The sequence below is a fragment of the Rhinichthys klamathensis genome, unplaced genomic scaffold (genome assembly GCF_029890125.1).
Source record: "Rhinichthys klamathensis goyatoka isolate OS25496 unplaced genomic scaffold, OSU_Roscu_1.1 h1tg000334l_1, whole genome shotgun sequence".
Lineage (NCBI taxonomy): Eukaryota > Metazoa > Chordata > Actinopteri > Cypriniformes > Leuciscidae > Rhinichthys > Rhinichthys klamathensis.
Window position 1 is genome coordinate 523,109 of NW_026606849.1, and position 25,325 is coordinate 548,433.

Consider the following 25,325-nt stretch of genomic DNA (forward strand, 5'->3'; position numbering starts at 1 on the left):
CTACACAGAGAGAACACTCTAGAACGTTCTCTACTCAGAGAGAACACTCTAGAACGTTCTCTAGACAGAGCGCTGCACTCTAGAACGTTCTCTACACAGAGCGCTGCACTCTAGAACGTTCTCTACACAGAGCGCTGCACTCTAGAACATTCTCTACACAGAGAGAACACTCTAGAACGTTCCCTACACAGAGCGCTGCACTCTAGAACATTCTCTACACAGAGAGAACACTCTAGAACGTTCCCTACACAGAGCGCTGCACTCTAGAACATTCTCTACACAGAGAGAACACTCTAGAACGTTCTCTACACAGAGCGCTGCACTCTAGAACATTCTCTACACAGAGAGAACACTCTAGAACATTCTCTACACAGAGAACACTCTAGAACGTTCTCTACACAGAGCGCTGCACTCTAGAACATTCTCTACACAGAGAGAACACTCTAGAACGTTCCCTATACAGAGAGAACACTCTAGAACGTTCCCTACACAGAGCGCTGCACTCTAGAACATTCTCTACACAGAGAGAACACTCTAGAACGTTCCCTACACAGAGCGCTGCACTCTAGAACATTCTCTACACAGAGAGAACACTCTAGAACGTTCTCTACACAGAGCGCTGCACTCTAGAACATTCTCTACACAGAGAGAACACTCTAGAACATTCTCTACACAGAGAACACTCTAGAACGTTCTCTACAAAGAGCGCTGCACTCTAGAACATTCTCTACACAGAGAGAACACTCTAGAACGTTCCCTATACAGAGAGAACACTCTAGAACGTTCCCTACACAGAGCGCTGCACTCTAGAACATTCTCTACACAGAGAGAACACTCTAGAACGTTCCCTACACAGAGCACTGCACTCTAGAACATTCTCTACACAGAGAGAACACTCTAGAACGTTCCCTACACAGAGCGCTGCACTCTAGAACGTTCTCTACACAGAGCGCTGCAGTCTTCAATGTTCTCTACACAGAGAGAACACTCTAGAACGTTCTCTACACAGAGAGAACACTCTAGAAGGTTCCCTACACAGAGCGCTGCACTCTAGAACGTTCTCTACACAGAGCGCTGCACTCTAGAACGTTCTCTACACAGAGAGAACACTCTAGAACGTTCTCTAAACAGAGAGAACACTCTAGAACGTTCTCTAAACAGAGCGCTGCACTCTAGAACGTTCTCTACACAGAGAGAACACTCTAGAACGTTCCCTACACAGAGCGCTGCAGTCTAGAACATTCTCTACACAGAGAGAACACTCTAGAACGTTCTCTACACAGATAGTACACTCTAGAACGTTCCCTACACAGAGCGCTGCACTCTAGAACATTCTCTACACAGAGAGAACACTCTAGAACGTTCTCTACACAGAGAGAACACTCTAGAACGTTCTCTACACAGAGAGAACACTCTAGAACGTTCCCTACACAGAGCGCTGCAGTCTAGAACATTCTCTACACAGAGAGAACACTCTAGAACGTTCCCTACACAGAGCGCTGCAGTCTAGAACATTCTCTACACAGAGAGAACACTCTAGAACATTCTCTACACAGAGAGAACACTCTAGAACGTTCCCTACACAGAGCGCTGCAGTCTAGAACATTCTCTACACAGAGAGAACACTCTAGAACGTTCTCTACACAGAGAGAACACTCTAGAACGTTCTCTACACAGAGCGCTGCACTCTAGAACGTTCTCTACACAGAGAGAACACTCTAGAACGTTCCCTACACAGAGCGCTGGACTCTTGAACATTCTCTACACAGAGAGAACACTCTAGAACGTTCCCTAGACAGAGCGCTGCACTCTAGAACGTTCCCTACACAGAGCGCTGCAGCCTAGAACATTCTCTACACAGAGAGAACACTCTAGAAGGTTCCCTACACAGAGCGCTGCAGTCTAGAACATTCTCTACACAGAGAGAACACTCTAGAACGTTCCCTACACAGAGCGCTGGACTCTAGAACATTCTCTACACAGAGCGCTGGACTCTAGAACGTTCCCTACACAGAGCGCTTCACTCTAGAACATTCTCTACACAGAGCGCTGGACTCTAGAACGTTCCCTATACAGAGCGCTGCACTCTAGAACGTTCTCTACACAGAGAGAACACTCTAGAACGTTCTCTACACAGAGCGCTGCACTCTAGAACGTTCTCTACACAGAGCGCTGCACTCTAGAACGTTCCCTAAACAGAGAGAACACTCTAGAACGTTCTCTACACAGAGCGCTGCACTCTAGAACGTTCCCTACACAGAGAGAACACTCTAGAACGTTCCCTACACAGAGCGCTGCACTCTAGAACGTTCTCTACACAGAGAGAACACTCTAGAACGTTCCCTATACAGAAAGAACACTCTAGAACGTTCCCTACACAGAGCGCTGCACTCTAGAACATTCTCTACACAGAGCGCTGGACTCTAGAACGTTCCCTATACAGAGCGCTGCACTCTAGAACGTTCTCTACACAGAGAGAACACTCTAGAACGTTCTCTACACAGAGCGCTGCACTCTAGAACGTTCTCTACACAGAGAGAACACTCTAGAACGTTCCCTACACAGAGCGCTGGACTCTAGAACATTCTCTACACAGAGAGAACACTCTAGAACGTTCCCTAGACAGAGCGCTGCACTCTAGAACGTTCCCTACACAGAGCGCTGCAGTCTAGAACATTCTCTACACAGAGAGAACACTCTAGAACGTTCCCTACACAGAGCGCTGCAGTCTAGAACATTCTCTACACAGAGAGAACACTCTAGAACGTTCCCTACACAGAGCGCTGGACTCTAGAACATTCTCTACACAGAGCGCTGGACTCTAGAACGTTCCCTACACAGAGCGCTTCACTCTAGAACATTCTCTACACAGAGCGCTGGACTCTAGAACGTTCCCTATACAGAGCGCTGCACTCTAGAACGTTCTCTACACAGAGAGAACACTCTAGAACGTTCTCTACACAGAGCGCTGCACTCTAGAACGTTCTCTACACAGAGAGAACACTCTAGAACGTTCTCTACAGAGCGCTGCACTCTAGAACGTTCCCTATACAGAGAGAACACTCTAGAACGTTCTCTACACAGAGCGCTGCACTCTAGAACGTTCCCTACACAGAGAGAACACTCTAGAACGTTCTCTACACAGAGCGCTGCACTCTAGAACGTTCTCTACACAGAGAGAACACTCTAGAACGTTCCCTATACAGAGAGAACACTCTAGAACGTTCCCTATACAGAGAGAACACTCTAGAACGTTCCCTACACAGAGAGAACACTCTAGAACGTTCCCTATACAGAGAGAACACTCTAGAACGTTCCCTACACAGAGCGCTTCACTCTAGAACATTCTCTACACAGAGCGCTGGACTCTAGAACGTTCCCTATACAGAGCGCTGCACTCTAGAACGTTCTCTACACAGAGAGAACACTCTAGAACGTTCTCTACACAGAGCGCTGCACTCTAGAACGTTCTCTACACAGAGAGAACACTCTAGAACGTTCTCTACAGAGCGCTGCACTCTAGAACGTTCCCTATACAGAGAGAACACTCTAGAACGTTCTCTACACAGAGCGCTGCACTCTAGAACGTTCCCTACACAGAGAGAACACTCTAGAACGTTCTCTACACAGAGCGCTGCACTCTAGAACGTTCTCTACACAGAGAGAACACTCTAGAACGTTCCCTATACAGAGAGAACACTCTAGAACGTTCCCTACACAGAGCGCTGCACTCTAGAACACTCTAGTGTGTGTGTGTGTTTATCTGAGTGAGCAGCAGGGATCTTGTGGATGACTTTCAGGTGTGTGTGTGTGTGTGTGTACCTGAGTGAGCAGCAGGGATCTTGTGGATGACTTTCAGGTGTGTGTGTGGGTGGGTGGGTGAGTGTGTGTGTGTGTTCACCTGAGTGAGCAGCAGGGATCTTGTGGATGACTTTCAGGTGTGTGTGTGTGTGTACCTGAGTGAGCAGCAGGGATCTTGTGGATGACTTTCAGGTGTGTGTGTGTGTGTGTACCTGAGTGAGCAGCAGGGATCTTGTGGATGACTTTCAGGTAGGTGTGTGTGGGGGGGGGGAGTGAGTGAGAGAGTGTGTGTGTGTGTGTGTACCTGAGTGAGCAGCAGAGATCTTGTGGATGACTTTCAGGTGTGTGTGTGTCTGTGGGGGGGGGGGGGGGGGGTGTGACGTGTGTGTGTGTGACGTGAGTGTGTGTGTGGGTGAGTGTGTGTGTGTGTGTGTGTGTGTATGTGTGTTCACCTGAGTGAGCAGCAGGGATCCTGTGGATGACTTTACTGCTGAGGAGGTTCCACACACTGAGATCTCCTGACCTCCCTCCAGACAACACAGTGTTTCCATCCCAGCAGAAGCACCTACAGGAGCAACACACGTCACACAACTGAGACCCGACACACTGAGAGTTTTTGTGGCGAGCAGGACGAGGCCGAGGGCCGTGAGAGAGCGGCACGAGGCTGGTGGCGTGATTACTGCATTACACTTTTATATAGAAATAACACATTTTTCTTAAATATAAACATGCATGAGTGTGTATTTATTGGGACACAGCTCTAGTGTGTGTTCTGGTCACCTCTGCTCCTGCTCGGCTTGTACAGTAGCGATGAGCATTCCTGTCTGCACATCTGTCACCGCCAAACACGAGTCCTCGCCAACACTCAAGATATGCCTGCTGTCTGAACACACACACACAGTGTTGAAACCACACACTCACTCATTCGCTCGCACGCACGCTCGCACGCACACACACACGCACACACACACGCACTCAGCAGTGGCTCAGTGGTTCATGTGGGGTGTCTACAAACCGGAAGGTTGGTGGTTCAATCCCTGGTTCCACCTGACCAAGTGTCGAGGTGTCCATGAGCAAGACACCTAACCCCAGCTGTGTGTGTGTGTGTGAGACAGCTAACCCCAGCTGTGTGTGTGTGAGACAGCTAACCCCAGCTGCTCCCGGCGAGCTGGATGGCGCCTTGTATGGCTGACACCGCCGTCGGTGTATGAATGAGTGTGTGAATGGGTGAATGTGAGGCAAATTGTAAAGCTTTGGTGGCCATTGGGTCTGTGAAAGCGCTATATAAATGCAGTCCATTACTCACTCACTCCCACACACACACACACACACACACACACACACCTGGACTGAAGGCCAGCTGGTGGATCCTCCCAGTATGGCAGCTGAGCTGGTTGAGAGGCACAGGACTGGTCAGGTCCCACACAGTGAGTGTTCCCTCTTTAGTGCCCGTCGCCATCAGTGTTCCCGCAGGGCTGAGGTCTAAACAGTTGACCTGCGCACACGTGAGGACATGCACAATACACACACTGCATAAACCTTCACACTCTATGGTAAAACTTTACAATAAGGTTCATTAATTAATGTAATAACTAACATGAACTCACAATGAGCAATGCATTTGTTACAGTATTTATTAATCTTTGTTAATGTGAGCTAATAAAAATACAGCTGTTCATGCAAGTTCACAGTAACTAATGTTAATAAATACAACCTTTGATTTTAATAACGCATTAGTAAATGTTGAAATCTATATGAACTAAGATTAATAAATGCTTGATTCTTAGCTCATGTTAAATAATGAACATTATTGTAAAGTGTTCCGGAGACTCTCTATCGCTGCTGTTGCAGTTATTCTGACAGCGAGTTGTTCTAGAAGTGAGTGTATACTGCAGTGTTTAAGACTCGTCAGCACAAACCCCGGCCTCGTGCTCAAACTCAGCGAGCGGATCGAACCCGGCGCGCTTGTTCCTGGACACGTCGTCCGCTACACACTTCCAGATCTGGGGAGACACAGAGAACCAGGGACGTCAACAAGTGATTATGACCATATGACAAGAAAAGTTAATTAGCTGGAATATGTGGGAACGTGTTATAATGCATTATATCTTTTCATTAATAATTGTAACCAAAGTTAAAATGAATTATAACTAGTGCTGGGCAACGATTAATCACATCCAAAATAAATTTGTGTTTACATAATATATGTGTGTAAAAATTATTTAGTATTTACACTACCGTTCAAAAGTTTGGGGTCGGTACGATTTTAAATACTTTAAAAAGAATTCTCTTCTGCTAACCATGGCTGCGCTTATTTGATTAAAAATACAACAAAAATCAGTTATAGTATTAAATATTATTCCAGTGTAAATCAGCTGTTTTCGGTGTGAATATACAGTAAAGTGTAATTTATTCCTGTGATCAAAGCTGAATTTTCAGCATCACCAGTGTCAGTGTCTTCAGTGTCAAATGATCCTTCACAAATCAGTATAATATGAGGATTTGATGCTCAAGAAACATTTATTATTATTATCAATGTTGAAACAGTTGTTGGTCTGTCAGTTGTACAGTTTTTTGTTTTGTTTTTTTTGGATTCTTTGATGAATAGGACTTTTGTAACATTATAAATGTCTTTACTGTCACTTTCGATCAAATTAATTATTCCTTGATAAATAAAAGTATTGATTTCTTTCCTCCAAAAAAAAAAAATAAAATTCTCACTGACCCCAAACTTTTGAACGGTAGTGTATGTGACCATAGACCAAAACCAGTCATAAGTCATATTTGTGGCAATAGCAAACATTTTTTTTATGTCAAAAATCATTAGGATATTGAGTAAAGATCATGTTCCATGAAGATATTTTGTAAGTTTCCTACCGTAAATATATAAAACATGTATTTTTGTGAGTGAATGCAGCAAAATCACGAACATAAATGCTTTAAAGGCGATTTTGTCAATATTTCGAATTTTTGCACCCTCAGATTCCAGATTTTCTAATAGTCGTATCTCGGCCAAATATTGTCCTATCCTAACAAACATCAATGGAAATCTTATTTATTCAGCTTTCGGATGATGTATAAATCTCAATTTCATAAAATTGACCCATGTGACTCGTTTTGTAGTCCAGGGTCACATATATGCATGTATATGTTTAATAAATATTTGCATGTATATACTGTATATATATATATATATTTACACATTATATTATATATAAATATAACATATTTTTCTTAAATATATACACATGCATGGATTCGATTGATCGTTGCTCAACACTCATTATAATATATTGCAGATTCGTTGTTAGGGGCCGAGAACTGAAGCGTCGTTAGCATCTGTTATATCCGTTTCTTCTTCTTCTTCTGCGTTGAGTCTATGGCAGAACCGCTTGCGGGAGAATTATGAAATTTGGTACACGAACAGAGGACAGTGTGAACACGAACCACACCAAATTTGGAGTCTCTAACTCCTCTCTAGCGCCACCAACTGTCCGAAGTTGCACTTACGTTTGTGCTAATAACTTTTAAACCGGAATACCTGCAAACAAGCTTCTCTTACGAACTGTTGCTCAGATCATCTTCAGGCCATGCTGGCAAAAACTTATTAAAAGCTTTTTGATATTTGATATTTGATATTTTTGATAGACCCAACTGTTTTCGAATAATGTGCAAACGGATATGACGGTCAGGAGATATTAAAAATGGCTATTTTTGCTTATAAATGCGGAAAGGTTTGCATAAAACTCTCTTTTGATTCAGTGCAGATTCCCGAGTCGTACAATACCCAACGTTCCCATATCGACCATTTGCTGTCGGCCATCTTGAATTTTGCCGTAAAATGCTGTATTTTATGAATGCATTAGCATATTTTTATGGAATTTTTCGCTGAATACTCGAAAAGTAGAGACAACAAAATGTATAATGTAATTAAAAAATATAAATTCTCATAGCTTTTGATTAGTTTAGCCTATTTTAATAAAACTGGTCTTGATTGATTCCTTGAGTCACACAGAGAACAAGGACATCAATCATGGCAACAGCACCAGCAACTACTCAAAAGTCATGAGCAATTAAATCATATTACTAGTGATTATATTCATATATCTTCATCTGTTCTGTCTGAAATAATCTACACACGTCTTTAATTACTCATTGTTGCAGTTGGTCTGAAGCTCATAACTCATGCCTTTTAGTGTTCGGCTCTGAAATTGGTTGTTTGTTGTGTTTTAATGCATTATACTTTTTAAAAGCGTGTTCTATAAATAGATAAGTATTATAATGTATTATAACTGTGGTTACAATTATTCATGAGATCACAAAATGCATAATAAGGTGCATCACAAGGCATAATCAATGCATTAAAAATACTTTTATAATGCATTATATATTAAGGTTTAAGTAAAGTGTTACTGAATATGCAACTATACAATTTAGTACCAAGTAAACAGGTTTAGTCATCCTTAAATGTTATGCAAGAAAGCAAACTTGGCAAAACTAAATGCAAAGACCTTCACAGTCGAGTCCCAGGACGCCGTGTAAAGTTTGTCGTCCCTCCAGCAAACATGACTAACTGCATCATCATGACCCATCAGAGTCTCCTGCCTTCGTCCATACGCTATCGAGTAAAAATACCTAGAGCACAAGACAGGGATCCAAGAGAAGAGGAAAGAAAAATGAGAAATGTGTTAAATTGACTTAAGAATTACAGGGATATGGTTGCGGTTACTGTATAATCTTACAGGGATATGGTTGCGGTTACTGTATAATCTTCAGGGATATGGTAGCGGTTACTGTATAATCTTCAGGGATATGGTTGTGGTTACTGTATAATCTTCATGGATATGGTTGTGGTTACTGTATAATCTTACAGGGATATGGTTGCGGTTACTGTATAATCTTCAGGGATTTGGTTGTGGTTACTGTATAATCTTCATGGATATGGTTGCGGTTACTGTATAATCTTCAGGGATATGGTTGCGGTTACTGTATAATCTTCAGGGATATGGTTGCGGTTACTGTATAATCTTCAGGGATATGGTTGTGGTTACTGTATAATCTTCAGGGATATGGTTGCGGTTACTGTATAATCTTCAGGGATATGGTTGTGGTTACTGTATAATCTTCATGGATATGGTTGTGGTTACTGTATAATCTTCAGGGATATGGTTGTGGTTACTGTATAATCTTCATGGATATGGTTGTGGTTACTGTATAATCTTACAGGGATATGGTTGCGGTTACTGTATAATCTTACAGGGATATGGTTGCGGTTACTGTATAATCTTCAGGGATATGGTTGCGGTTACTGTATAATCTTCATGGATATGGTTGTGGTTACTGTATAATCTTCAGGGATATGGTTGTGGTTACTGTATAATCTTCATGGATATGGTTGTGGTTACTGTATAATCTTACAGGGATATGGTTGCGGTTACTGTATAATCTTACAGGGATATGGTTGCGGTTACTGTATAATCTTCAGGGATATGGTTGTGGTTACTGTATAATCTTACAGGGATATGGTTGCGGTTACTGTATAATCTTCAGGGATATGGTTGCGGTTACTGTATAATCTTCAGGGATATGGTTGTGGTTACTGTATAATCTTCAGGGATATGGTTGTGGTTACTGTATAATCTTCAGGGATATGGTTGCGGTTACTGTATAATCTTCAGGGATATGGTTGCGGTTACTGTATAATCTTACAGGGATATGGTTGCGGTTACTGTATAATCTTCAGGGATATGGTTGCGGTTACTGTATAATCTTACAGGGATATGGTTGCGGTTACTGTATAATCTTCAGGGATATGGTTGTGGTTGCGGTTACTGTATAATCTTACAGGGATATGGTTGCGGTTACTGTATAATCTTCAGGGATATGGTTGTGGTTACTGTATAATCTTACAGGGATATGGTTGCGGTTACTGTATAATCTTCAGGGATATGGTTGCGGTTACTGTATAATCTTCAGGGATATGGTTGTGGTTACTGTATAATCTTCAGGGATATGGTTGTGGTTACTGTATAATCTTCAGGGATATGGTTGCGGTTACTGTATAATCTTCAGGGATATGGTTGCGGTTACTGTATAATCTTACAGGGATATGGTTGCGGTTACTGTATAATCTTCAGGGATATGGTTGCGGTTACTGTATAATCTTACAGGGATATGGTTGCGGTTACTGTATAATCTTCAGGGATATGGTTGCGGTTACTGTATAATCTTACAGGGATATGGTTGCGGTTGCTGTATAATCTTACAGGGATATGGTTGCGGTTGCTGTATAATCTTACAGGGATATGGTTGCGGTTACTGTATAATCTTACAGGGATATGGTTGCGGTTACTGTATAATCTTACAGGGATATGGTTGCGGTTACTGTATAATCTTACAGGGATATGGTTGCGGTTACTGTATAATCTTACAGGGATATGGTTGCGGTTACTGTATAATCTTACAGGGATATGGTTGCGGTTACTGTATAATCTTCAGGGATATGGTTGCGGTTACTGTATAATCTTCAGGGATATGGTTGCGGTTACTGTATAATCTTCAGGGATATGGTTGCGGTTACTGTATAATCTTACAGGGATATGGTTGCGGTTACTGTATAATCTTCAGGGATATGGTTGCGGTTACTGTATAATCTTACAGGGATATGGTTGCGGTTACTGTATAATCTTACAGGGATATGGTTGCGGTTACTGTATAATCTTACAGGGATATGGTTGCGGTTACTGTATAATCTTACAGGGATATGGTTGCGGTTACTGTATAATCTTCAGGGATATGGTTGCGGTTACTGTATAATCTTCAGGGATATGGTTGCGGTTACTGTATAATCTTACAGGGATATGGTTGCGGTTACTGTATAATCTTCAGGGATATGGTTGCGGTTACTGTATAATCTTACAGGGATATGGTTGCGGTTACTGTATAATCTTACAGGGATATGGTTGCGGTTACTGTATAATCTTACAGGGATATGGTAGCGGTTACTGTATAATCTTCAGGGATATGGTTGCGGTTACTGTATAATCTTACAGGGATATGGTAGCGGTTACTGTATAATCTTCAGGGATATGGTTGCGGTTACTGTATAATCTTCAGGGATATGGTTGCGGTTACTGTATAATCTTCAGGGATATGGTAGCGGTTACTGTATAATCTTCAGGGATATGGTAGCGGTTACTGTATAATCTTCAGGGATATGGTTGCGGTTACTGTATAATCTTCAGGGATATGGTTGCGGTTACTGTATAATCTTCAGGGATATGGTAGCGGTTACTGTATAATCTTCAGGGATATGGTAGCGGTTACTGTATAATCTTCAGGGATATGGTAGCGGTTACTGTATAATCTTCAGGGATATGGTTGCGGTTACTGTATAATCTTACAGGGATATGGTTGCGGTTACTGTATAATCTTCAGGGATATGGTTGTGGTTACTGTATAATCTTACAGGGATATGGTTGTGGTTACTGTATAATCTTACAGGGATATGGTTGCGGTTACTGTATAATCTTCAGGGATATGGTTGTGGTTACTGTATAATCTTACAGGGATATGGTTGCGGTTACTGTATAATCTTCAGGGATATGGTTGCGGTTACTGTATAATCTTACAGGGATATGGTTGCGGTTACTGTATAATCTTACAGGGATATGGTTGCGGTTACTGTATAATCTTCAGGGATATGGTTGCATCTTCAGGGATATGGTTGTGGTTACTGTATAATCTTACACATTGTTGTCCCAGGACGAGCACACGACGATCTCGTCATCAGGCAGCATCAGGCAGGAGGACAGCGCCTAAGGCACATTACAAGAGTGTGTTGTAGTTAGAGGTCTTCAGCTGGTGTGCAATGTGGCTGTTGTATCCAGGGCCTCCAAAAAGCATTCGCCACACTTAAATGTAAAAGTATTCTCGTAAAGGGAGTGAATATGCCTTAAAGGGGTCCTATTATGGCCTTTTACGAAGTATTGATTTTGTTTTTTTGAGGTGTACTAGAATATGTTTTCATGCTTCTCATGGAGAAGCTTTTGTGCGTATAACTCTCTTCTGGAAGCTGTTCTCAGTAAAATGTGAAGTGCGCAGACAAACGGTGAGGTTATATTGTTCAGGAACAGTGTTTAAAATAAATGTTAACCTCTCTAAGTTCGTCAGCCTAAGGAAAACTTTTTCTGGGGTGTGAAAAAACAGCGACAACAACTCTTCCTCTTTTCTAAAGCAGCCCATCATGGCCCCGCCCCCTTTGTTGCATGTTCCCGGAGGCGGAGTTTATGTAAATTTTAGGGCTAGTGATGTCACTAACCCAGGGGGAAGCTCATGTAGTTCCTACCATCCGTTTGTTGTAGTCCTTAAAAAGCAATTTCTGCAAAAGTAAATTTCTCCCTTTGCTCTGATCGTCGTAATTTTGCAGATGTTGTTTATGCTCAAACAGCAACATTACACACTAACTACAGTCAGAAAAGCGAAATCATAATCTAGGACCGCTTTAAGAGACCATAAATGATTGGGGAAAAAAATTGGATGCGTGTCAGTAGGTTATATTGGATCCATGCATAACCACAGCAAGTTTGGAGTCTCTAACTCATTCCCTCTAGCGCCACCAACTGTCCGAAGTTGCACTTACATTCGTGATAATCACTTCTGAACCATAAGGGCTAGAAACGCCAACTGACTAGGCCATTTCTGATCCATGCATTCAGTCTTAAAGTGACAGCAGCCTAATAATAATTTGCATTAGTTCCCGCCCACTTTTTCAGCGCCGTTGGTTCCGAATCATCATTTAACTTTAACGACACTACGAAAATGAAAAGCAGTCACAACAATTCCGATACAACCATAGATATGTGGGTTCAATACGCGTCACGTGACTAAACGTGTAATTTACAAATACCTCCGTTTTAACGCGTACAACGGCGTTTCAAATTTACCAGCGTCTTCAAAAAGCTGTTTTCACTGTACAAAACCTGTAGTTGAAAACCACCGGGGGAAAAAAACATATAATTGACAAGATTCATTTTTAAGTGAAGCTGCTTATGTGTCCAAATAATTTTTGGGGCCGCTGCGTCTGCGCTAAAGAGCTTACCATGTTGGAGAAGGACACGCTTCTCTGCAGCCCGTTCTCTTTGGAGAACATCTTTAGTGTAGAGTCTACATGAGGATAAAATATGGGTTAATTCGTGGTAGACATATTAGCGATGTGCTAATTTATTGCTAATAGATGTTAACAATGTGCAAAGTCATGCTAAAAACATGTTAACAATGTGCTAAAACATGTTAATATACTGAAACATGCTAACAATGTGCTAATTAATGCTCACAACGCTGAAATCATGTTAACAATGTGCTACATCATGCTACAAATGTGTTAATCCATGCTAGCAATATGTTAGCAATGTGCTAATCCATAGCTAATACATGTTAAAACATGTTAACAATGTGCAAAGTTATGCTAGAATCAATAACAATGTGTTAAATCGTGTTAATAACATGCTAACAATGTGCTAATTTATGTCAGCAACATGCTAAAACATGCAAGCAACGTGCTAATTTAAGCTGGAAGCATGTTAACAATGTGCTAAATCATGCTAGCAACACTTCAACCTCAACTACCAAGTATTACTTCGCTGAGTACTTTTAAAACGCAGCTGAAAACACACTTATTTAGACAAGCTTTTAACATGTAGTTTCCGTCCTGATTCAATTGCTTATTATGTACACTTATGTTTTTATTTATTGTTTTCCATTGATGTTTTTACTGGAAAGCGCCTTGTGCACCTTTTGGCTGTTGTAAGGCGCTCTACAAATAAAATTTGATTGATTGATTGATGCTAGCAATGTGCTAAATAATGCTAACAGCTTGCTACAAATGGGTTAATTCATGCTAACAATATGTTAGCAATGTGCTAATTCATGATAGAACCATGCTAGCAATGTGCTATATCATGTTAAAACATGCTAACAATGTGCTAATTTATTCTATAAACACGAGGAACATGTTAGCATTGTGCTAACATTATATTACAGTTCTGAAAAATCAATCTCAGATGATTTCATGGCAGCCTTTCACTGAATAACGGAGGGGTTCCTGACCTTGAGAAGTGGAGAAGATGGCATCTCCACCGAGGGTCACAGCGATGCCTGTTACGGCCCTGCGGAAGCACAACACCAGCGTCAGAAGCAGTTAGCGCTAACCGTCTGTTCTCAAACACACACAACTGCACCCACAGATACTCACTCCTTGTGTATTTTGTGGCAAGACTGCAATACGAGTTTGTTCATGTTGCTCCAGGCCATTTTCCTGCTCTCCTCAGTCAGGTCCTCAAACGACTCCATACTAGGAGACACTGTATTTCAGATTAAAATAGAGCGAAGGCCTTTAAAATAAATGTATCAAGTGAGAATAGTTCCAGGAGGCGTATGTCATAGTTTGTAACTCCCTATAAATACACAGAGAGGCTTTTGGATTCGCTAGTTGACATAATTTCTTACTTTTATTAGGTTTTGCATTTAGATTTACATTTAGAAATTGTAAAAGACTACTTTTGTCAAGGTTTAGATATTTTTCTGTTAGATAAGGATCAGGTTTTGCATTATGATTACAATCGAACATTACAATTTTGTTAGAAATTGAGATTAACCCCTTCATTGCTGTGTTTTTTTTGCATCATGGCTGATTTGTAGTTCGCACCAACAAAAGATTCTCTGAGTTATCGTATTTTTTTTGTATTTGTCATGCATTTCCTATGTCAGTCATTTTAGACCACAAAGATACAGTACCAACATAGGGCTGTCACTTCACGTTCGAAAAGCGATTGCACAATCGATCGGACCAACCAACACAAGTTTCGAAAACGAAAATAGGGAATTGATTTTAACGGCCTTTTTTTTTTTTTTGCCAAAAATGTGTTTTAGGACAGATCAATACAGCACACAGAACATGTCGGATGCTGGAAAATAACACTGTCTTTTCTGTTAACCAGATGCTTTTTAATATTCGCTATTACTTCAATGCAAGTGAACAAGCGCGCCGTTATTTGTTGCGTAGTGACGTGTGTGTGTGTTCATGTTTATATTACATTGTGGGGACCAAATGACCCCACAAGTATAGTAAAACCTGAAATCACCTACATTGTGGGGCCCAGCCAGCGGTCCCCATGAGGAAAACAGCGTATCAATCATAATAAGTAATGTTTTTTGAAAATGTAAAAATGCAGAAAGTTGTGTGTGACGGGTAGGTTTAGGGATAGGGGCAGTGTGTGTGTGTGTGTGTGTGATGGGTAGGTTTAGGGATAGGGGCAGTGTGTGTGTGTGTGTGATGGGTAGGTTTAGGGATAGGGGCAGTGTGTGTGTGTGTGTGATGGGTAGGTTTAGGGATAGGGGCAGTGTAAGGGGACAGAATATACAGTTTGTACAGTATAAAAACCATTACGCCTATAGAGAGTCCCCACAAAGATGTGTGCGCCTGTTTGAGAGTGTGTGTGTGTGTGTGTGTGTGTGTGTGTGTGTTCAAGTAAGCCAGAAATGCGCAGATTCTGTGCAATACGCTGTATTTAATATATCATGAGGATCACGAGTTGAGCAGATTTGGCTTACACGAACTTCCCCAGCAAAGTGAGTAAACATAGAAACACGCCAGATCGGCTCGTGATTCGACAGCGTTTCCCGCCAAAGTTCATTTGTACCCGCATCTGACGGGTCGAGGGTGTTAATCTCAATCCCTGAATGTTGCACTCCTGTTTGTCATTGTGCTGAAACTTCACGCCAATAAATCATCAGGAATATTGCTGACTCAAGCGCCCTCTTTACGTTCGTCCTAATGCCTGTTAGGTGTCCGTGGATTTGCCTGTATTTGGTGTTGAAAATGGAAACGTCTTTAGACACGGAAAATCGATTTTACAGTCGATTCAATGAACACTAATGTCTCAAAAAGTGAACAGGATTTTTCACAAAAGTGACAGCCCTAGTACCAGGTGTTACCCCCTCGCCCTCCATGATTTCCACAAGATGTTCACATAGCTAATGCGACAAAAGCTAATCCCTCCTCCTGCTTCTTGGGCCGGGACGCGGCGGTACCTGGCGAGAGCTCGCAGCTGCTGAGACTGACGGTCGCCGACAGGTTGTGGAAGCGAGGAGTGATTCTCTGAGGATGAGGAGTGACGAAGAGCTGGCGGGGCGTCTGGCCAAACTCCAGGATTTGAGTTAGCATGGCTATTTTCTGATCCGGGTCCTCAATACTGCAGAAACACACACACACACTGACAAAATGTACACTGACAAATATAAAACACAAAGAAAAATCAAAACGATGAGCTATTTAACCCTTGTGCATCAGACAGAGTTACACTACGGCCCATAGTGGACTAAAATCTGTCAAAAAACTTAAAAAGTTAAAAAGTGAAACCAAAAATGTTATAGAGGTTTAAGTTTATGAAAATGATTTATGAACATTTGATTCTTTTAATTAATATATATATTTTATGAAACACGTTGAACTCTAAAACTGCTAAAATATAAATAAATAAATAAAAGCCATAATATAAATAAATAAATAAAAGCCATAAATCTAAACAAATTGTGCTCCAAATTTGAGGTTGTCTCAAAAAATGAGATTTCAGTGAGATTTCGTTTTTTGGGACCAAGATTTGGGATTTACAGTAGAGATTACAATATTTTAAGATTATTGGGATTACAATATTTGAGAGTTTTTCTCTCTCAAATATTACAAGCACACACACAATTTTTTATTACACACATTTCAAACCACACTCTGACATCGATACCAACCCACACACACAATTATAGCTGCATAATTTATCCAATTGGCTCTATAATATGCAGACGCAGAAAACAGGAATAAAGCGAGCATTTGCTTTACAGGCCAAACCTGAGAAAGATTGCAAGATTTTTTATTTTGAAGTCTTGCCGACAGAATTAAAGCCCCAGAAGAAAAAACCCTTGAGACAAAGGGCTTTAATGAGGACATTTTTGTCCAAAAGAGTGGAACTATTTTGTGTTTCTAGTGCAAAATAGATTTTTTAAAGGAAATGGCCGTGAAATAGTAAAATTCCAATAAAAATACACACCTGTGCCAAAATACATGCAGTTGGCATTAACACAGGCAAAATAATCAACAACAGAAAACTGAAAAAGACACAAATGTCGCACATAAAGTCGCACAAGGGTTAATTAGAGAGAGAGAGAGAGAGATGTTACTTTATTGAGGTTACCTGTCGCAGTCGACTCCTCCCTCATATGTTAATGGGTGGAACACTGTAATATAGCAGACATAAAATGATATGAATAACATACTAATCCTTCATATTGTTTAACGTCGGTGTTATTGTACCGTTATGGCTGGCCACGGCCTCGCTGCCCTTCTGCTTATATCCGAAGATCAGATCGATCCACTCGTGCAGGTGTTCAGACACACACTGACTCTCCAGAGCCAGACGCTGCTTCTGCAAGAAGTCGTCCGGATCTGCGTGTGCGCGTGTGAAACAAACAACGTATTGTAGTGTTAGAGAGAAATAAAGTTAAAAGTTGGCTTGACAAAACCTTGTCTAAAAGCTAATAAGCTTCCTAACATGTTTAATCATGTTACTAGCCAGTTTTATTATGTTGTTGGCACGTCTTAGCATTATTTAGCATTTTGCTAACACGTTTGTAGCATGTTTTTACACATTGCTAGCATGAATTAACATGTTACTAACATGTCTTGTCAATTGCTAACATGTTTTAACATGTTGCTAACACGAATTAGCATGTACTTGCATGTTTAAACACATTGCTACATGATTAAGCATGTTAAAACATGGTGTTTTATCAGATTGTTAGCATAATATAAGTGTTTTATCAGATTGCTAGCATAATATAACAGTGTTTTATCAGATTGCTAGCATAATATAACATAATTTAACACATTGCTAGCATTACTTAGCACGTTGCTAGTATGATTTAACTTGGTGGTAACATGTTTTAACACATTGCTAACATGATTTAACATTACACTAACATGTCTTACCAATTGCTAACATGTTGCTAACATGTTTTAGCATGTTGCTAAAATGAATGAGCACATCGAAAGCACGATTTAACAAATTGCTAACACGATTTAACATGTTGCTAACATGTTTTAACTTGAATTTGCACATTAACAGATTGCTAACATGATTTAACATTACACTTACATGTCTTACCAATTGCTGACATGTTGTTAACATGTTTTAGCATGTTGCTAAAATGAATGAGCACATCGATAGCATGTTTAAACACGTTGCTAGCATGATTTAACATGTTGCTAACATAATTTAACGTGGTGTTAACATGTTTCAACATGTTAACATGCCCTAAGCTAGTTATTGTATAAAAGTTTTGGCGCCTTCAAAGAAAGTCTGAGGGATTTTCCGTAGTTTTGATCATCCGTTTAGTGAAAACCGTAAGTCTGAATAAGATTAAATAGCGAATTTGCCCCATATCTTGAAATTTTCAGCTATTAAGACTGATAAAAGCTAGTAGTCTGTAGATATCTTAATATGAACATTTTCACAATCAAAGGGACTATAGTTTTAAAGAAATACCGGGTTCAGTCACTAGAGGGCGTGTTTTACTCACGGCACAAGCTGATTGGCTCTGCCATCGAGAAGGCGGAACTAGCGACTAACTTACGGAAACAAGAGCGCAAACGAACAATGGCTACAGAAGAGATGTGTTGTGTATCGGCAGTCTTGTCGTCAGAAAAGAAAGAAATCCCAACAGTGTTCCTGAAGGACACATTATATGAGATAAAACGATTGATTATTGCGTCCCGGCGGCCACTGTCGTTTTCGAATCACGATGTCAAGCGGATCGAACATCGTGTAGTCATGAGGGACAGAAGAGCACATGTGCACCTGAAGCCCACGGAGGAAGATCAACACTCTCCACTCGTCCTCCTCCCTGCCTCCGGCCCAGATCCAGACCCAGCAGATTCCTCAGAAAACTGCTGTCACTTCCATAGAACTCAGGAATCAGCTGCACACACACACACACACACACACACACACACACACACCAAATATACTATTGAAAGACCGAAAATTAAACACAGTAAGGACCTAAGCACACAGAATTATTAAAGTCCTCCTGTAGTCAATAATTTTATCCCTTAAAACTCATGTTTGATCATCAAAAAAAATTCCTTGAAAAATGCCTTAAAATAAGTATTGCAATATAAAAATCGGTATTGCGGTATGCTCAGTAAAACACAGGGCGTTGCGTTTGTAACACACTCACCTCTTTGAAATCAGTGCCTCCCTCTAAACAGTTCTTCCACGTCTCTCCAACACTGGACAGGTGCACATCATCACATCATTACATCATTTGACATCATCACATCATTTGACATCGTCACATCATTTGACATCGTCACATCATCACATCACCATCACACAGTCACACCGTCACACCGTCACACCCGTCACATCATCACATCACCATCACACAGTCACACCGTCACACCCGTCACATCACCATCACACAGTCACACCGTCACACAGTCACACCCGTCCCACCCGTCACACCCGTCACATCGTCACAACGTCACATCATCACATCACCGTCACACCCGTCACATCGTCACAACGTCACATCATCACATCACCGTCACACAGTCACACCGTCACACCCATCACACCCGTCACATCGTCACACCGTCACACCGTCACACCCGTCACATCGTCACACCGTCACACAGTCACACCCGTCACATCGTCACAACATCACATCATCACATCACCGTCACACAGTCACACCCATCACACCCGTCACATCGTCACACAGTCACATCGTCACATCGTCACACCCGTCACACCCGTCACACCCGTCACATCGTCACACCGTCACACCGTCACACCCGTCGCATCGTCACACCCGTCACATCGTCACACCCGTCGCATCGTCACACCCGTCACATCGTCACATCCGTCACACCCGTCACATCGTCACACCCGTCACACTGTCACACCGTCACATCGTCACACCCGTCACATCGTCACACCCGTCACATCGTCACACCCGTCACATCGTCACATCGTCACATCGTCACACCCGTCACACCCATCACACTGTCACACCCGTCACACAGTCACACCCGTCACATCGTCACACCCGTCACATCGTCACACCGGTCACACCCGTCACATCGTCACACCGTCACACCCGTCACACCCATCACACTGTCACACCCGTCACACAGTCACACCCGTCACATCGTCTCACCGGTCACACCCGTCACATCGTCACACCGTCACATCGTCACACCCGTCACACCCATCACACTGTCACACCCGTCACACAGTCACACCCGTCACACAGTCACACCGGTCACACCCGTCACATCGTCACACCGTCACACCGTCACACCCGTCGCATCGTCACACCCGTCACATCGTCACACCCGTCGCATCGTCACACCCGTCACATCGTCACACCGTCACACCGTCACACCCGTCGCATCGTCACACCCGTCACATCGTCACACCCGTCGCATCGTCACACCCGTCACATCGTCACATCCGTCACACCCGTCACATCGTCACACCCGTCACACTGTCACACCGTCGCATCGTCACACCCGTCACATCGTCACACCCGTCGCATCGTCACACCCGTCACATCGTCACATCCGTCACACCCGTCACATCGTCACACCCGTCACACTGTCACACCGTCACATCGTCACACCCGTCACACCCGTCACATCGTCACACCCGTCACATCGTCACATCGTCACATCGTCACATCGTCACACCCGTCACATCGTCACACCCGTCACACTGTCAGACCCGTCACACAGTCACACCCGTCACATCGTCACAACATCACATCATCACATCATCACATCACCGTCACACAGTCACACCCATCACACCCGTCACATCGTCACATCGTCACACCGTCACACCCGTCACATCGTCACACCGTCACACCCGTCGCATCGTCACACCCGTCACATCGTCACATCGTCACACCGTCACACCCGTCGCATCGTCACACCGTCACACCGTCACACCCGTCACATCGTCACACCCGTCGCATCGTCACACCCGTCACATCGTCACATCCGTCACACCCGTCACATCGTCACACCCGTCACACTTTCACACTGTCACATCGTCACACCCGTCACATCGTCACACCCGTCACACCCGTCACATCGTCACACCCGTCACATCGTCACATCGTCACACCCGTCACATCGTCACACCCGTCACATCGTCACACCCGTCACACCCATCACACTGTCACACCCGTCACACAGTCACACCCGTCACATCGTCACATCGTCACAACATCACATCATCACATCATCACATCACCGTCACACAGTCACACCCATCACACCCGTCACATCGTCACACCGTCACATCGTCACACCCGTCGCATCGTCACACCCGTCACATCGTCACATCCGTCACACAGTCACACCCATCACACCCGTCACATCGTCACACAGTCACATCGTCACATCGTCACACTGTCACACCCGTCACACCCGTCACATCGTCACACCGGTCACATCGTCACACCGTCACACCGTCACACTCGTCGCATCGTCACACCCGTCGCATCGTCACACCCGTCGCATCGTCACACCCGTCACATCGTCACATCCGTCACACCCGTCACATCGTCACACCCGTCACACTGTCACACCGTCACACCCGTCACATCGTCACACCCGTCACACCCGTCACATCGTCACACCCGTCACATCGTCACATCGTCACACCCGTCACATCGTCACACCCGTCACATCGTCACACCCGTCACATCGTCACACCCGTCACACTGTCACACCCGTCACACAGTCACACCCGTCACACAGTCACACCCGTCACATCGTCACATCGTCACAACATCACATCATCACATCACCGTCACACAGTCACACCCATCACACCCGTCACATCGTCACATCGTCACACCGTCACACCGTCACACCCGTCACATCGTCACACCGTCACACCCGTCGCATCGTCACACCCGTCACATCGTCACATCCGTCACACCCGTCACATCGTCACACCCGTCACACTGTCACACCCGTCACATCGTCGCATCGTCACATCGTCACACCCGTCACATCCGTCACATCGTCACACCCGTCACATCGTCACACCCGTCACATCGTCACACCCGTCACACCGTCACACCCGTCACACAGTCACACCGTCACACCCGTCACATCGTCACACCCGTCACACCGTCACATCATCGTCACACCCGTCACATCGTCACACCCGTCACATCATCACACCGTCACACAGTCACACCCGTCACACAGTCACACCCGTCACATCGTCACACCGTCACACCCGTCACACCGTCACACGCGTCACATCACCGTCACACAGTCACACCCGTCACACAGTCACACCCGTCACACAGTCACACCCGTCACATCGTCACACCGTCACACCCGTCACACAGTCACACCCGTCACACAGTCACACCCGTCACACAGTCACACCCGTCACATCACCGTCACACAGTCACACCCTTCACACCCGTCACACCGTCACACAGTCACACCATCACACCCTTCACACCCGTCACACCCGTCACACAGTCACACCCGTCACACCCTTCACACCCGTCACACCGTTACACCCGTCACACAGTCACACCGTCACACCCTTCACACCCGTCACACCGTCACACCCTTCACACCTGTCACACAGCCACACCCGTCACACCCGTCACATCACCGTCACACAGTCACACCGTCACACCCTTCACACCCGTCACACCCGTCACACCGTCACACCGTCACACGTCACACCGTCACATCGTCACATCACCGTCACACCGATTTTCTCAATGTTTTGTTTTGCACCCTCAGATGTTCTAATAATCATATCTCGGCCAAATATTGTCCTATCCTAACAAACCACACATCAATGGGAAGCTTATTTATTCAGCTTCCGGGTGACGTATACATCTCAATTTCAAATATGTACCCTTGTGAGTGGTTCTGTGGTCCAGGGTCACACTAGTGCAGTGTGTTCTCTGTAAAGCTGCTCTGAAACACTCTGTACTGTAAAAGCGCTGTATAGATGCATGTGTGTGTGCTAATACCTGTTGAACATGCGGTCTGCGTGATCGAAGCGTCCGTTCTGCAGGCACAGCATGTGTTCTGGAGCTGCAGGAGAGAAACATGGGCCAGGTTGTGTGTTTTGTTCCGCAACAGGAATTTACACACACACACACACACACACACACTTACCAACTCTGACGAGGTAGAAAAGCACATATCCAGGTGATGAATAATGACTGCCGTACATGAAACGAGGATCAGGCATGTCTCTGTAGCGTTCCTGTAGCACACACACACACACACACACACACACACACACACACACACACATCATACACATGTACTCTTGTTATATGATGATAAGCTGCATCTGTGAGGGTTTCTCACCAGTAATCTCTCCAGTCTCTCGGTGTTCAAAGCTCCTATTGGTTTACTGAGATCTCGAAATGAAGCGGGATTTAGCAAATCTGAAATAAACATATACTTCAGTATTAGAGTGTGTGTGTGAGTGTGTGTGTGTGTGTGTGTGAGAGTGAGTGAGTCAGTGAGTGAGTGTGAGAGTGAGAGAGTGTGTGTGTGAGAGTGAGTGATTGATTGAGTGATTCTGTGAGTGTGTGAGAGAGTGTGTGAGTGTGTGTGTGTGTGTGTGTCTGTGTATGTGTGAGATAGAGTGTGTGAGTGTGTGTGTGAGAGTGAGTGAGTGAGTGTGTAAGTGTGTGTGTGAGAGTGAGTGATTGATTGAGTGAGTGTGTGTGTGTAAGCGAGCGAGCATGCGTGTGTGTGTGTGTGTGTGACACTGACCCAGCTGAGCGCTGCTGTAGTCGCTGATGGTCCAGGGGAACACTGGGTACTGGGAGAGGTTGTTCACGCTGCGGTGTGTGTGTGTGTGTGTGTGTGTGTGTGTGTGTGTGTGTGTGTGTGTGTGTGACACTGACCCAGCTGAGCGCTGCTGTAGTCGCTGATGGTCCAGGGGAACACTGGGTACTGGGAGAGGTCGTTCACGCTGCGGTGTGTGTGTGTGTGTGTGTGTGTGTGTGTGTGTGTGTGTGTGTGTGTGTGTGTGTGTGTGTGACACTGACCCAGCTGAGCGCTGCTGTAGTCGCTGATGGTCCAGGGGAACACTGGGTACTGGGAGAGGTCGTTCACGCTGCGGTGTGTGTGTGTGTGTGACACTGACCCAGCTGAGCGCTGCTGTAGTCACTGATGGTCCAGGGGAACACTGGGTACTGGGAGAGGTCGTTCACGCTGCGGTGTGTGTGTGTGTGTGTGTGTGTGTGTGTGTGTGTGTGTGTGTGTGTGTGTGTGTGTGTGTGTGTGTGTGTGTGTGTGTGTGACACTGACCCAGCTGAGCGCTGCTGTAGTCGCTGATGGTCCAGGGGAACACTGGGTACTGGGAGAGGTCGTTCACGCTGCGGTCCGCCAGGTTGTTGAGGTGGAGCAGGTACTGGTAGTTGGAGATGTGTCCTCTCTGCCACTGCAGCATGAAGCTCTCCGCCGTGTGCTCCGCTACGTGGTTCTCTGACACACACACACACACACACACACACACACACACACACGTAAACTGAGATGCAATATCGTACTTAGCAGTGGGATTTTATTTCAAGGGTCTATTATGTAAGCATTTTGGTAAATGGACTGCATTTATATAGGGCTTTCACAGACCCAATGGCCACCAAAGCGCTTCACATTTGCCTCACATTATAAGTATCTGATGTCCCCAGAGTGTGTGTGTGTGTGTGTAAAGTTTGAGCAAAAAATACCCCACAGATATTTTATTATCATGTTAAAATTCAAAAACGCAGTTTAGTGTGTGTCTGTGTGTGTGTCTTCTAGTCATTGATTAGCATATTCTTTCATGATAATCTATAAATCGCGTTCCGGGGGCGGAGTTTATGTAAATTTTAGGGTTTGTGATGTCACTAACATGTGAAGAAGCTCGTTGTAGTTCCTACCAGCTGTTAGTTGTAGTCCTTAAAGCTAGAGTTAGCAGGTGATAATAGTAGCCAATGAATAGAGTAGAGAATGTACTTTAACATAATAATCCTACATACTTCGCCTTTAAATGAAACCTTTATACAAAGAGGATTACTGTATACTGGAGCTGTGTTTTACTCCAGCGAATATCTCTCCGTGTAGGTTCATTTGCAAAAGTGAGTGCATTAATAGAAAAAGGTTGCATTAAAAATGTGTTTACTGGTCTGGTTCCACAGAGAGTGCTTAGATTAAGCCAGGATTAGACCTTAGGTCAATTAGGACATTTATTTATTAATTTTTCAATGAAAGGAATGTACTATATTTTAGTTTGACAATGTTTTTTTATTTAATATTTTGTATTTTTACGGGATCTTATGGTCCTACATTATATTTACACTGTATTTATAATCCATTTATTCACGTTTTAAGCGTGGACCTGAAAATTAAATTTCCA

At 43.7% G+C, this 25,325-nt stretch overlaps 1 protein-coding gene across 3 annotated transcripts in view; it reads right to left on the minus strand.

Moving 5' to 3' along the window:
• The window catches only part of nsmaf (neutral sphingomyelinase (N-SMase) activation associated factor), a 40,957-nt gene that overhangs the window by 4,489 nt on the left and 11,143 nt on the right, over nucleotides 1–25,325 (minus strand). The window contains exons 13-30 of one of the 3 annotated variants that reach the window (XM_056272332.1): nucleotides 24,236–24,412; nucleotides 23,282–23,361; nucleotides 23,084–23,174; nucleotides 22,936–22,999; nucleotides 19,090–19,141; nucleotides 18,708–18,828; nucleotides 17,165–17,296; nucleotides 17,046–17,088; nucleotides 15,892–16,052; nucleotides 14,054–14,162; nucleotides 13,909–13,967; nucleotides 12,902–12,966; nucleotides 11,551–11,618; nucleotides 8,313–8,436; nucleotides 5,721–5,804; nucleotides 5,146–5,296; nucleotides 4,582–4,684; nucleotides 4,254–4,366 (exon numbers count right to left, since the gene is read on the minus strand). In XM_056272332.1, the coding sequence (XP_056128307.1) occupies nucleotides 4,254–4,366; nucleotides 4,582–4,684; nucleotides 5,146–5,296; nucleotides 5,721–5,804; nucleotides 8,313–8,436; nucleotides 11,551–11,618; nucleotides 12,902–12,966; nucleotides 13,909–13,967; nucleotides 14,054–14,162; nucleotides 15,892–16,052; nucleotides 17,046–17,088; nucleotides 17,165–17,296; nucleotides 18,708–18,828; nucleotides 19,090–19,141; nucleotides 22,936–22,999; nucleotides 23,084–23,174; nucleotides 23,282–23,361; nucleotides 24,236–24,412 (1,797 nt within the window). Of the gene's footprint in view, nucleotides 1–4,253; nucleotides 4,367–4,581; nucleotides 4,685–5,145; nucleotides 5,297–5,720; nucleotides 5,805–8,312; nucleotides 8,437–11,550; nucleotides 11,619–12,901; nucleotides 12,967–13,908; nucleotides 13,968–14,053; nucleotides 14,163–15,891; nucleotides 16,053–17,045; nucleotides 17,089–17,164; nucleotides 17,297–18,707; nucleotides 18,829–19,089; nucleotides 19,142–22,935; nucleotides 23,000–23,083; nucleotides 23,175–23,281; nucleotides 23,362–23,695; nucleotides 23,789–23,829; nucleotides 24,051–24,235; nucleotides 24,413–25,325 lie in introns of those variants that run through there. The other 2 variants (XM_056272334.1, XM_056272333.1) reach the window with 2 other exon arrangements.